This window comes from Cynara cardunculus (assembly GCF_001531365.2).
Source record: "Cynara cardunculus var. scolymus isolate 2C chromosome LG 12, CcrdV1, whole genome shotgun sequence".
Lineage (NCBI taxonomy): Eukaryota > Viridiplantae > Streptophyta > Magnoliopsida > Asterales > Asteraceae > Cynara > Cynara cardunculus.
In genome coordinates, this window is record NC_037539.1 from 5,980,183 (window position 1) to 5,994,157 (window position 13,975).

Genomic DNA, 13,975 nt, shown 5'->3' on the forward strand with positions numbered 1-13,975 from the left:
CATTAAATCATTCAGCAACTACCAAAGTAGTTTTATATTTAAGGGGCTGTTTGACAGTTGTTGAATAGTGTGGTGCTGAATGATTAAGTGGTCAGAATGATTAAGAAATTTTTATGGTATATTGCAAAATGAAATATAATTGTCTTGTAGTTGTTTACAATGAAATTAGGGAATGATTATGGAAGACCCATGATACAAAATCATTCAGAGGGTTTTAAAATCATTAAGAGATAATTTTTTTTTTTACCAAACAACATTAACCTCTTAATGATTGAGAGACTGACTCTTAAATAAAACTATTAAAAAATGAACAAACAACCCGAACTATAAATATTCAAATTTCTTATAACTTTCTCGTTATTTTAATAATTAAAATAATTAATATTCAGAATCAAATAACTTTTAGCAAACATATAAAAATGTAATAATCAATTTTACAACATGTCAAAAAGTCCAGGGGGATATTTTGTAATATCTGGAATCTGTTTTATATATAAAGCTCATCATTCTTCGCTTCCGTATACACACGCATCTTCGTAGCGAATTCTAGGGTTTTTTTGGGTGCTTCTTGCCGTTCATCGCATTCAGGTTCGATAATTTCACCTTTCTTCTCATCTTATCATGTAGCCATCATCGTGTTCTTGCAATTGTTCTGCCTCTTGTTTCTTTTGTAAAGTTTTACAACTTGAATGCCATTGGTTTGTAGCATATCTTGCCGTTCTGGTATTTTTGTTATGTTTTCTTCAGTGTGTTCTATTTTTGCAGTATTTTAAAATTTTCCGTCAAAATGTTGATAAAGTTTCCTTGGAAAAACTTGAACTTTCTTATTTAATTATCTTTGATATATTTACCAGAATCTTTATTTGGTTCTGAGTGGCTACAACTTATAGGAAGCTGGAAATTTGATTGCTATAGTGATTTGTTTTTTCGTGCTTTACGAATGATGAGTGATTAAAGTTTCTGTTACTTGATCTTGTATGTATTGGTGTTTTGGATGCTTGCAGGAGTCGTATTGTGAAGTATGGGTGAGAGTGGGAGGCGTCAGCGAAATAAAAGGGAGAGGGACGGGGGCAGTGGGGATAACAAGAACCAGAGAAGAAGAGGAAACGAGAGAGATGATAGAAGCAATAATAACAGGGATAATGCTGAATTGGTTGTTTATAGGATACTATGCCCAGATGGGTTTATTGGGAGCGTGATTGGGAAGAGTGGGAAGGTCATAAATTCAATAAGACAAGATAGTCGGGCAAAGATAAAGATAGTGGATCCATTTCCGGGTTCGAAGAACAGGGTTATAACAATCTATTGTTATGTCAAGGAGAAAGAGGATATTGAGCCTGATGAGGAGTTTGGTGATTTTGAACCTGTCTGTGCTGCCCAGGATGCGCTTTTGAAGGTGCATAATGCAATTGCAAATGTGGTGGGATCAGCTGGTGATTCAGATAAGAAGTGGAAAGATAAGGAAGAGTGCCAAATTCTAGTTCCATCTAGTCAGTCTGCGAATATTATTGGGAAGGCTGGGGCAACTATAAAGAAACTGAGAAGCAAGACAAGGGCAAACATTAAAGTTACTCCAAAAGATGTTGGTGATCCCGCTCATTCGTGTGCTATGGACTTTGACAACTTTGTTCAGGTTAGCCTTTACTCTAAAAAACAATTATCTAAAGTTGCACTCAAAGAACACACAATTACATTGGTCCAATAATTTGTTTTGGCACACAATTACAATGGTTTTATAGATTTGATTCGATCATACTTTTAGAATGCCACAGATTGTTAAGATGTTAATCCGTTGTAGCTTGAAGTGGTTTTTATTTAAATATTTAACAATCCACATATGTGTTCTGTAAATTGTTCTATTTCTTGAGTTGCAAATGATAGAACCGGCCGCTTTGAAGTGATCCTTCACAGAGAAATTACTTACAGAAGGGGAGAGAAGAACAGAAAGCATGCATAGAGATGCGAGCTGAGAGAAGAATTTTTTTTTAAATTTATTTGTTAAAATCATGCTGATCACAGCTTGCATCACTCTATTATCAAATTTTGTGAAAACCACTTTATTGGATCACTACCATCAGTCACACTCTTAACAAGGACTGAACAGATTGGTTTTGTGATTAATTAATTACCTCTTTGTCTCCATTCACAGCAGTGTAATGCAGTTTCCATTACATAATTATTAGTGACTTTTATGTTGCATTAAATGTTGCCTTTAGGAGATCTTGAGCAAAACTTATGGTTTGAATGGGTAAGTACGTGTATGGCAGCCACTGCGATAGGGTGGTACCGCTTAAATATTGTTTGAGAGAGTTCTACTTTGTTATGGGGTCTCAGATTTTCTTGTCTCTTTGTGGTGGAAGCCTATCTTTTTGAAGATCTTTAGCTATGAGAGTTTAACTCAATCATTGTTATTTAATAGAGGTCGAGTGCAGATGAGAATATTAGTTTTTAATTTTTAAGACTTATCTCAGTGTCTGAATTCTGATCCTATCTCTCTCTAGCATCCACACATGCACATATACTCACATTTTTTTTCTTGCTAATAATTCTTTTTACCCTTGTTTGAATATAGATAACTGGTGAACCAGAGGCGGTGAAAAAAGCACTGTTTGCAGTTTCTTCAATTATGTACAAGTTTGCTCCAAAGGAAGATATTCCTCTTGAAACATCGGTTCCTGAAGCTCCTCCAAGTATCATTATACCTTCTGATGTACCTATCTATCCTGCTGCTGGTCTATACCCGAGTGTAGATTCGTACGTGCCCTCGAGGTCTCTTCCTTCTGTTCTAGGTGCTTCACATGTACCAGAACTTCAAGGATATGCAGATACAGGGAACACATGGCCAATTTACTCTTCGGCTCTCCCTGTGGTTTCTGGATATGCTGGTGCATCTCTATCAGGGGAATTAATTATAAGGGTCCTATGCCCATTTAACAAGATTGGGCGTGTTATCGGAAGGGGTGGGGCTTCTATTAGAAGTGTCAGAGAAGCTAGTGGTGCTCGTGTTGATGTTGATGATACCAGGCGTGATGAATGCATTATAACAATTTCAGCAACAGAGGTATGGTCTCTACAATCAGAGGTTCATCGATTTGTTTTCTTTCAGTTTTGTACGTGTGTGCTTGTTACGTTTCTATTATCATTATTATTGTTCTCTCCATCCCAAAAAGTCGACTTACCAAGATGTTTGTCCCGAAGAGAGAATTGTATTGCGAAATTATCTTGAAAATGTGTGATCTTTATTAATCGCACTTCCTTTTGGAGAGATATGGAGTCAATATGTTAAATTTCTATTTAGTTAAGTCTGAACATGTCTATTTTTTATGTTCCGTCGATATTGTTAGGTGGACCTTTTCTTGGTCGGTGGGAGTACCTCATATTTTTTTGTTTGGGGGTGGAGGTTTGGTGGTAGATCGATTTTCTAAGAGTTTGGAGTAGCTCTAGCTTGCCGATGTGCTAGATGATTTTTTTTGGCTTACCTTTGTTCATACATGCACCCAAGATTTATTCTCAAACTATAAGTTCCTCATTGTGTTCAATGAGATTCCAGCACTTACAGTTATGGCGAATGACTGAAGCATGTGGCCAACTTCTACATGGGCATGTGTCATTTGGATAAGACAGAAGTTCAGAAAGTATAATAATTAAGACGAAAAAAAGTGAATCACACATTTAATTATATACATTATGTTATACTAAAAAAACATCATATTATCATTGAACTATTTATGCAAAAGCTAACCATAGAGCCAATATTTAAGTAATTAAGTTTTTAACCAGTTACCTACTACCAGTACACACTGGTGGGTAAATGTTATAGTTTACTTGTTCAGTTCAATAGAACAGAAGGAAGAATCAGTGTTTAAAAAAGGTTAAGCAAAGTGGTCTGATCTTAAAGAACATACATGTATGTATGTGTACGCATATGTGTGTATTTGACATGATGAATTATTGCAACTGTGTTTGTGTTTATAATAAAAGGCACACCACAGTGAACCAAGGCTCAAAGACTACGAGGGTTGGGGATGGGTTCCTTGTATTGGGTAGCTGTATTGTTTCACTTTTTGTGTCTTGTTTGGACCTCATCTAGGGTTTGACCTTTGAGTAAATTTTATGAGACTCCGGTAGTATGTGCTTGTCTTATGATTTGTTATTTTTTGGGGTAATTGACTTGATATTACATAGATGGTCAGGTCAAGTACACCCCTTTGGTTGATTGTTTTGGATTTGGCCCTATGCATACAAGTTTAAAACAGTTGATTAATTGGCTCAATCTGATGTATCTTCATAGTCTGCTTAACTTGATCAATCTGCTTCAAAGAAAATCTAAGCTGGTGCTTAACTGGCAGAACTGTCAGTGAGGTGTAGAAGGAATTTTTATGTCTAACAGGATTATTAATCACTCGTTGGATTTATTCAGGCCCCCATCGGGGAGTGAAATAGAACATGAAACCGTAAGCTCCCAAAATATAATAGAACAACAAAGAAGAAGAAGATGAAGCGAGGCAAAATGGTCTGACTGAGCAAAGAGCATGTTAATCTGAGAAATTGACCTAAGGCCTGTGCTTTTATTTGGTTTTGATTCTTTTCTTATTTTCTGCTTGCTGTTCAACTGAAGGAACATTCAATTAAGGAAATCAGTTCAAATCTTGTGCTTTTGGTTTATTTTCATTTTTTAGTCATTTATTTATTTTTCTCTTGCTACTTGATCATATTAGCTAGTGATATTTAGAAGCCAGAAACATATTGTTTAGAAAGCCTATGCTCAATTGCAGAATATAATTGCCAAATTGTAAGGCCCACTTTTTGTGAATGGATGCCATTTACCCAGAAATGAAACTCGATATTCTACCCAGTCTGTTCTCTGTTGGGACTTGGGAGATACAACAAGCATTGTCGGCTGTGCCATACACTAAAGTAGTTCAAATACGAAAAATGACATGTTTTAGGGAATTATGATTTTCATCAGTTGTCTATCATCAGGCTGTAATTTTGTGATTCTTTCTGCTCTGGTTACTTATTCCTAAGGAAATGCCAAAAGGTGAATTAATTGGAACTCTTTGATTTTTGTGTGTGTAATTCTCCTGGTTTGAAAGAAAATTCAAAATTGTGATGCCACTGTTTTTTAGTTTGACCAACCATAATCAGTTTGATGATCTAAAAGTACACAGCCTTTTCATTCTTGAATGATCACACCATGTAGAGGATCACAACATGATAATGCTATTTTTGTTTGTGTACAGCGTGATTAAATGTGTTTGTGTGTTATAGTTGTAGGGGTGTGGTGTTGTTATTTCTGTTCCATGTCATCTAGGCTTTCTTTTTCTTTATATCTAATCATATTTTGGATGTTTTGCAGTCATTGGATGATATAAAATCAATGGCCGTCGAAGCAGTTCTATTACTTCAAGGAAAGATAAATGAGGAAGATGAGGAAAATGTTTCGATAAGGCTTCTTGTGCCTTCTAAAGTTATTGGGTGCATTATTGGTAAAAGTGGTTCGATCATAAACGAAATTCGTAAGAGAACTAAAGCAGACGTTCGTATATCAAAAGGTGACAAGCCCAAATGTGCAGATGCCAATGATGAACTTGTTGAGGTATACTTCATTCTATCATGAAAAAGTTAATTATTTCACTTCTTCTCTCAAGTTCTTTCTAATTGTTTCTCTAAACATGTAGGTCATTGGAGAAGTTGGCAGTGTGAGGGATGCACTTGTTCAGATAGTACTCCGACTTCGAGATGATGTCCTGAAAGATAGGGATAGCAGTGGCAATCCATCTTCAGGAAATGATTCCATGTATGCTGGTGGCAGTGGTCTTCAAGTGCCTTCAGTCTTGCCTAGTGTTTCGTCAGTTGCTCCTTTGGGTTATGAACATAGAGCTGAATCTGGGAGCAGCTTGGGTTTGCTTTCTTCAAACTACGGTTATGGTTCACTGCCGGTATGCCACTGTGTTTGTTGATTAATTTGTTTGGATGCATACTATTATAAGCCCTAACTTCAACTTTCAGATAAGTTGATTTATTTTCTACTTGATTGAGTAGAAAGTACACGTGGATCTTACTCAAGTAAACATTGCCACTTACTTCACCCTCATGCATGGTTTCTAAAAACTGTTGAGGCGAGGCTGTCAAAAAAACATTCTTGAGGCGGCGCGGTCTACATCTTGAACTACTGAGGCGGATCTAAGGCGTAGAGGGCGGTGAGGCGGGGCTGAGACGGTACCAAGACTTTAGGGTTAAAAAATATGCCAAATCAAAGAAAATATACTTACCGATAGTTGACCATTAAAGTGAAACGTTGGCTCCTTGCTTTGTCCTTGTGCATAGCCATTGAAGAAGGCTTTTAATGTTTCTCTTTATGTGGGAAACTTTTATTGTTTATCTAATTTGTTTTCATCAAAAAATAAAATCTCTAAGACTCTAACAAGTAATTACCTAAATTGAAGTATTTAATGCCTTTACTAGAAACATTATGATTCTAAATATTATTATCAACTAAGTATTACATAGATAATATTATTTTATTTATTTTTAATATCCACCTTGAGACTTACGCCTCGTACTGCCTCGGACCGCCTCGAGGCTTGTGCCTCGCCTCGCGGAGGGAAAACGCTTCGGACCGCCTCGAGGCTTACGCCTCGCCTTGCGGAGGGAAAACGGCTCGGACTGCCCTCGCCTGATGGAGGGAAAACGCCTTGCCTCACGTTTCCGTACTTTAAAACCTTTCCCTCATGTAGTATACTGCTCGGGTCTGTGTTTTTTCTTGTGACCTAAGTATGCAATTCAATTTATATTGCATGTTAGCAATCTTTAGGGTGGGCCATTTATGTCGAGGCATTCTAGGACCAAATTTAGGTGCTAGCATTATAAATTGGAATCTTGTTAGTGCAAGAGAGGAAGCATTGGCCAGACTTGCAGTTACTTTTTTTGTACTAGTAGTATAAGTTGATATAGTGCTGCTAAATGACAAATTTTGGGGGATGTAAATGCTGGAAGACTTTCTGGATTAGGTTTCATAGAAGATTAAGCAGCTATGTTGCAGATAAAATTCGAAAGTTTGTAGGTCATAATTTCTAGGAGTACTTGAGCTTCTACTGTGAATGGTATAGAAATACATGAAAAAGAGGGAGGGTGGTTAAGAAAAATCATAGATGGTATCATGTTGCAGGCAATTGCCAACTTATCCAATTGGCATGATTTATAATATAACTATCGTTTGTGGTTTTGTTTCATATAATATGTTAAGGTGTTTTCCTATTGTCAAACTAGATATGATTTTTTTGGTTACAGATGAGTGACAATGGCTATGGATCTTTGTCTTCATATTCGTCAAAGCTCTATGGAGGGTGGGTACTCTTTTTCCTGAAATATCATTCATACCATCTCTCTTGGGTATTTCTGAATTATTTCTCTTGTTATTTTAATTTCTGATGTCAACCAGATTACCTCCATCTGCTTCTGAGATGTTGATCCCTGCTCATGCGGTGGGTAAAGTGATGGGTAAAGGTGGAGCCAATGTAGACAATATTCGTAAGGTGATTTCCATACCTTCTTTTATTTCATGTTTTTGTTTTATAATCTGTGAAATTAGAGAGATTAACTACTATCTAACATTCTGCTTAGGATTGTGAATGGAGTAGCTTAGATTTGGAACTACTTGCATGTTTTATCGTTCAAATATGTCTTCTTGATGAATAGAATCATCTGATTTGAGTCCCTAAAGAAGCAATCCATTATTTCTTTTGGGGTTGGGGTGGTGGGATGATGTAGTTGAGTTTAAGAGATCTTTTACGGCATTAGCTTTTTTACTTTTCGCTTTACATGGTCATTAGAAAGGGTAATGCTCCCTACCATTTTAATTCATCTCTGTCTGGAATTTCTATGGATCAATCAGTTTTCTCATTTGGGGTTTTCTTCTCTTCCAGATATCTGGAGCTGCTGTAGAGATATCTGATTCCAAATCATTCCGAGGTGATCGAGTGGCTCTGATATCGGGGACACCTGAGCAAAAGCGTGCAGCTGAAAACTTGATCCAGGCTTTCATAATGGCCACATAATCTGTGAGGATATATATTAAGAAGGTGAATTTTGGTTTAAAATCCTGGGACCTCCTTCAGATGTTGGCCTCATTAGCGTCGTTAGGTTTTTTTACTCAAGAAATGGATCTCATTCTCTTCGGTTCTTTCTACTGGAATTTTCTTTTCTTCCTAAGTATTATAAAGATCATCCAGGAAGATTCATCACTGGCTGCATGCAAGGTCCTGCCAAGATTCATCTTAGGCTCTATCCAGCGGCACTCGTCTTAAAACTTTAATAGGATCTTTTCTTTCATCCCATACTCTTTTAATAACTCTTGTTCTCGGTTGTGCGGATTCTATCTTATCCATATATTATTATGCTTCATGAAAGTTGATGCTCGTGCGGTACTGTTCTATCATAATATTAGTCATGATAATTGGTGTTTCCTCTTGCTCTTTGAATCTTCGGTGTAATCCTTTCTTAAGTGATGCATTCTGAAAAGGGTTAGCTGCTTGATCTTCTTGATAACCTCTTGACATGGTATACGTGATTCTGAAGCAAAAGGTATTTTTTGCAGCTGTGGTAAAAATAAGAGAAAATGCAGTACCCTGAGACTTGTATTTTTTACCTTCAGAGTTCATTCTATATAATTCAAGATTCATTTCTAAACTGAAATCAATCCTTCTTTCACCATTTTCTTCATGCTATTTGCCTATTTGTCAAATTGAACTAACCCATGCGCTCTATGAATTTAAGAAAATACACCCCGTCTGTTATGCTTATGAGTTCTGAATTTGTTCTTGATCCTGCGTAATGCATCTGACTTGTGAAAGAATTCTATCTAACATCTATGCTCTATTTTTTGATTCACTTTTCTTTAAACATCTCAATTGGACCTTTAGGCAAGAATGGGTGTGGAATTTAGTACTGCCAGTAGTTAGAATTTCTTTTGTCGGATTTTATGGTGCTATGCTGATGAGGATCAAATCCTTACTCGGTAGGTACTCCTTGTCCTGAAACGATTGGTCTCGAAAATGCGATATCAAGCCTGTATACTACACTTTGTGTTCCTAGTTTACCATTTCCCACTCAAGATATATATATATATATATATATATATATATATATATATATATATATATATATATANTATATATATATATAGTCCCCTCCCTATCCAGCAATCGTATCCAGCATGTCTAGGTGTTTGGCCTGCTTAGAAATTCAGAGAAAATTATGCTGGGGCATCTATGCCTACATGATGAGAAATTATGTGATTATGGTAGATCTAGACAAGGAATGAAACAAAATTGACATCATGTCTGGGTGTTTGGCCTGCTTAGAAATTCAAAGAAAATTATGCTGAGGCATTTAGGCCTACACGATGAGAAAATTATGTGATTAAGGTAGATCTAGACAAGGAATGAACCAAGATTGATATCAGTGGTGTTTTTTCATAAGTGAATTCTCTTGATAACTCTAGAGAAAGAGAAGTCTTCCTACATAGGATTGGAGTACAACCTATGAAGAATAGAGCCCTTTTGAGAGTAGTAATGGATTAAGGAGGGGGTCTCTTTCTTTGCCTTTTCTTTACATCCCTCTATGTACCCCTCCTTTTATCCAGGAAAAGAAATAATAGTAAAATTGAAAGGAAATAAAGAAAAGGACTTTCTACATTTCTAATTTGTTAATGTCACTCCCTTTGCTTTATGAGTCCACTTCTATTTTTAGGCTTTAAAACCTATGACTTCCAAATTTAGTTGTTGGAATATATTCCTTTAGTTATTTATCCTGAAAATTATTGTATACTATTACTATTTATGTAGTTTATCGTAGTTTTCTGTTTTTCTACAAGAAACTAATGTTGATCTAAAAATAACCCACTTCACACTAAAACATCAAATGCGAACTCTTTTGAGTTATCTTTAGTATTATTTCCAGCCATCCACTTGTCTTCTTGTTTTATCGTCTCAATTCTCTGACAATTTGTATGTTTCTTACATATTAGGTTTCTTCATTCCTGGTCTATAATTTTATGAAAGGACACAAATTTTTATCAGCTTTATTGAGAGAGAATTGGTAACTTGTTCTAATAGAAATGCTTAGGTTGTTATTCTACCGATATATGGGGCATCATAACAAACTAAATAGATATACAACCTCTATTTATTAATTTGGTAACTTTATATATATAAGGGTTACTGATTGCACTTAAATTCTTTCAAATGGATTTGACATTCATAGGACATCTACCTACTCTTGCATCCCCTTTTGACAACTTAGTCGATTGTTGCACATTGCGTGAACAATATGCTTTTGTTTGTTGACTCCTGAAAGGCTACATCATGTCATAATGGTTGTTAGGGGTATTTTAATAATTCGAATATCCTATCTGCAGACATAATCTGTTGTATAATGATGTCATATTAACAAGCCTCTATCCCCTTGGATATTTGGATAATTCTATTCCCTTAACTAGCTTGGATAATTGGATACCAAATAGTTGATCGGAGAACATTAAAACTTGCCTTTCATCTATAATTATGTAGAGCGGATTTACTAGGAGGGGTGAGGGTGAGATAGGCGTGTGAAAGTATTGTGGAAGGTTTTAGGGGTTTAATTCGACACGGTTAGTTTAGTAATTTACCAATCTTGTCCCATCTTTTGATTTTTGTTCCACATATTTTAGCTCAGGTCCTATTCCAGTCTAATGTCGTGCCAAATGTGGGGCAACAAGTATTTGTACTGTCCTGTCTCGTCCTTACTTCATATGAAACGCACCCCAATCGTCCACATGTTAGCATAGAAGTGAGTGATGAACATCATTCCTCTACATTTACATTATAGTGTACTATCTAATATTCATTTCATGTCCATGTCTCTGTGTTACAGCAGAAGGATGCATTTCATCTATGAACTCAATCAGTCTTCCTTCTATGTGAACACACTGTCAGGTCCATCATGTAAACGCTCCACCAAGCTCTATCTGAGTTGCAGCATCCTCTTCTTTGTCTCTACTGTCTTTTTTCGTATATCATCTTCTGACTTACAAATATGCATGCTAGTGCATGTTTGATGTATAAATACATGCGTTAGTCACCTTATCTATGTTTTGATGTTTAGTCTTCTCATCTCCTGTAACGTCTAAATATTTGGGGATCATTCTTAGCTAACAGTTGATCATTTTTCCAATGTACCCGGCATGAGGAAAATCATTCTGAGAAGGCCTAAATAGTAAATTCAAGTCAGATATGTACCTAAATTCCAATTCCAGTCTAGTTATGCTAGGTCGACTGCTGACATCCCATAAGTGACAACATATTAGAACTCGCTTCTGAACATAAAACATGCTATAAGACTCGTTATTGATGTTGATTGTTTAGGCTCAAAAGAACTGAATACTAGGGTCATTAGGCCAGTATGCATTTGTCCAAGCAGTTGCAATTTGGATCTTGATGGTATGCCTTCTGGGTAATCTTTTGACTTGTTAACCTTCTTATAATCGGTGCTATCAACTCTTATGGCAAAATGATCCAAGATTATGAAGAATTCTTGATGCATTAAGAACATCAGAAATCATGGATGGTATCACAAACAACTTCATCCGTCGTTACTATAATCAATCTACACTTGGAAATTATCTAAAATTTCCTCTAATGATATTTCATTCCTTTTCATCGATTCTGAGACAGGTTTTTTAAAAGTAGCATCCACAGTTTGCCCTCATACAATATTCCCATCTGATTTTTTGGCACATTTTCCTTGTTCATTTTGATACCATGACAATTATCACCATGAGCTAGTAGCTGTTTGTCAAATAGCGTATTCACGTATTCCCTTTGTTAGATTCAGTGATTCTACCATTCTTCAATGGTGCTATTTCACTGCACTAGCCAGTAGCCACCGTTGGATGTTTTTTTTTTTTTTTTTGTGAGTTTGTATTTGGGTATGGTTTGGTAATCTTCTTTCTCAAGTGCTACAAGCAAGGATGTGGAATCAGGTGGTTTCCCATGGCAGCAATCACCACCACCAGAAGCAGGTACAAACTATATATGATCTGGTAAACTGGTTCTATTTTTCCCTTTTTATGTGTATGCTTTCGCAGTTCTCTGGATTTATAAATGTTCTCAATGAAATCTGGATGTTTCTTTGCATCTTTTAGGTAGTTTCTAATAGCTGAGTTTCTTTAACTGATAGTTGTCACGTACACCGCATAGCTTGGTTGTACGAGATTACTGCTTCTATGTCTATTTTACTAAATTTTTTTCGTTTGTGATTACGATGGGTCTTTATGTATGGGTGCGTTTGGGATATATATCAGAAGTGGCAAACGAGAGTGAGATTGACTGGTGAAAGAATTGTATAAAGGTAAAATTGATTGTAATTTGAAATCAGTATTTTAGTTATTTACCAATCTTGTTCCAGTCTAGAAGTCTGCAACAAGTTTCTGTTGTTTCCTGCCCCCCGCTTCCTTAACACATATATCGGGACAAGTTTTTGTTCTTTCATGTCTGTCTACATCCAGCCACCTACTTTCGAGTGGATATTTATGTCAATTTTTGGTGGCGTTTTGCTTCATCTTTGTCGGTAGTTTGTTTCATCGTATGTAGTAGTCCAATGATTGTATGATTCTGGTTGTTGGTGGAATCAGTATTATGAATGCGATTTCGTATGTATATTTAGCGTGGTAAAGAACTCGTCGACAGATGTAATTAATTAAAACATAATATTAACTTTACAAACCATTTCAGAAGTAAATGAACCAATTCCATTACTAGTCTCTTTTTTGGAAAGCTAGTGCACAAATATAAACCACACAATAAAACTGGAGTTTTTATCCAAACTACAACTTGTCTCGACAAATCTTTGTATATCATTTATAGAATTATATACATATACATCTATACACATACATACACACATATATAGAGACTTGAGATCATGTGAGACCAACATGTTTTCGTGAGTCTCGTGAAACCATTTTTTTATACTTGAAACTTTGACGTGAATGTTTGTTTTGTTGTGAAGTTTCAAGTATAAAAATGTGGTCTTACGAGTCTTACATGAATCCAACCCCCCACAAACACACACATACACACACACACATATATATATATATATATATATATATATATAGCCGAAGGATTGTGTGGAAATAAGAGTTAAGTTGCGAAACGAAAAAAGAGATTTGGATCATTGATCACTTTTAATCTCAAAACAACTCATGAATTGCACTTTAGAAAGAAATTGATCTAGTGGTTCTCTTTAATTGAGATTGATCCAAGGGTGAAGATTCATTCTTACCTTTTTCACTAAAGACTTTCATCCTCATTGGAACTCAACCTCCCCCTCTCCCCCTCTCTCTCTCTCTCTCTCTCTATATATATATATATATATATATATAAAGCGTTGGATTCCTATGAGAAGGAAAATTAGAGTAAGAAGCATAAGAAAGAGATCTTCATCTTCGGATGCACATTAGGAAGTGATACATCGAGATGTACCAGATCAATTCTTGCGAGAAACACAATTCATGGGTGGGTAAGAGATTAAAAGTGATCAAGAGTCCAGATCATTTCTCACCTTTAATTCTCATTCTCACATGATTCTTCGCTTACATATACATACATATATATATATACACACACACACACACATACACATACACATACATACATATACACACACACACACATATATATATATATATACACATATAGGGGAGTGATCAAATGCAAACCACTCAATTTGTACAAACCGTGCAAACCTTATTCAACCAATCATAATTTTTCATTTTGTTCATTTTTTTGTAATTATGAGATTATGATTAATCATTTTTATTGTGGAGGGTGTTAATTATAGATATTATCATCTTCATTATTTTAATTTTAGAGAAATACATGAAACAGTTTCATTAATGTTAGAGAAATACATGAAACAGTTTCATTAAGTA

The 13,975-nt window shown here is 35.7% G+C and overlaps 1 protein-coding gene across 2 annotated transcripts; it reads left to right on the top strand.

Annotated features, from left to right (window-relative positions):
- The first annotated feature begins 560 nt into the window (after positions 1-560).
- Positions 561-8,411, top strand: LOC112522665 (KH domain-containing protein At4g18375-like). Of its 2 annotated transcripts, XM_025131942.1 has the most exons (8): positions 570-588; positions 1,005-1,633; positions 2,573-3,061; positions 5,360-5,599; positions 5,682-5,942; positions 7,294-7,349; positions 7,445-7,538; positions 7,929-8,411. In XM_025131942.1, the coding sequence occupies exons 2-8, from the start codon at positions 1,022-1,024 to the stop codon at positions 8,058-8,060; spliced, it is 1,884 nt and encodes a 627-aa protein (XP_024987710.1). In that variant the 5' UTR covers positions 570-588; positions 1,005-1,021; the 3' UTR covers positions 8,061-8,411. The 2 variants fall into 2 exon arrangements, with proteins under 2 accessions (XP_024987709.1, XP_024987710.1); XM_025131941.1 differs by having other exon boundaries at positions 561-1,633.
- Positions 8,412-13,975: the final 5,564 nt, after the last annotated feature.

Bases quoted from the DNA above. Each gene is read 5' to 3' on its own strand.
- LOC112522665 (XM_025131941.1), top strand. From the start codon at position 1,022: ATGGGTGAGAGTGGGAGGCGTCAGCGAAATAAAAGGGAGAGGGACGGG. The intron at 1,634-2,572 runs GTTAGCCTTTAC...GTTTGAATATAG, and splicing joins ACTTTGACAACTTTGTTCAG to ATAACTGGTGAACCAGAGGC. The intron at 5,943-7,293 runs GTATGCCACTGT...TTTTGGTTACAG, and splicing joins ACGGTTATGGTTCACTGCCG to ATGAGTGACAATGGCTATGG.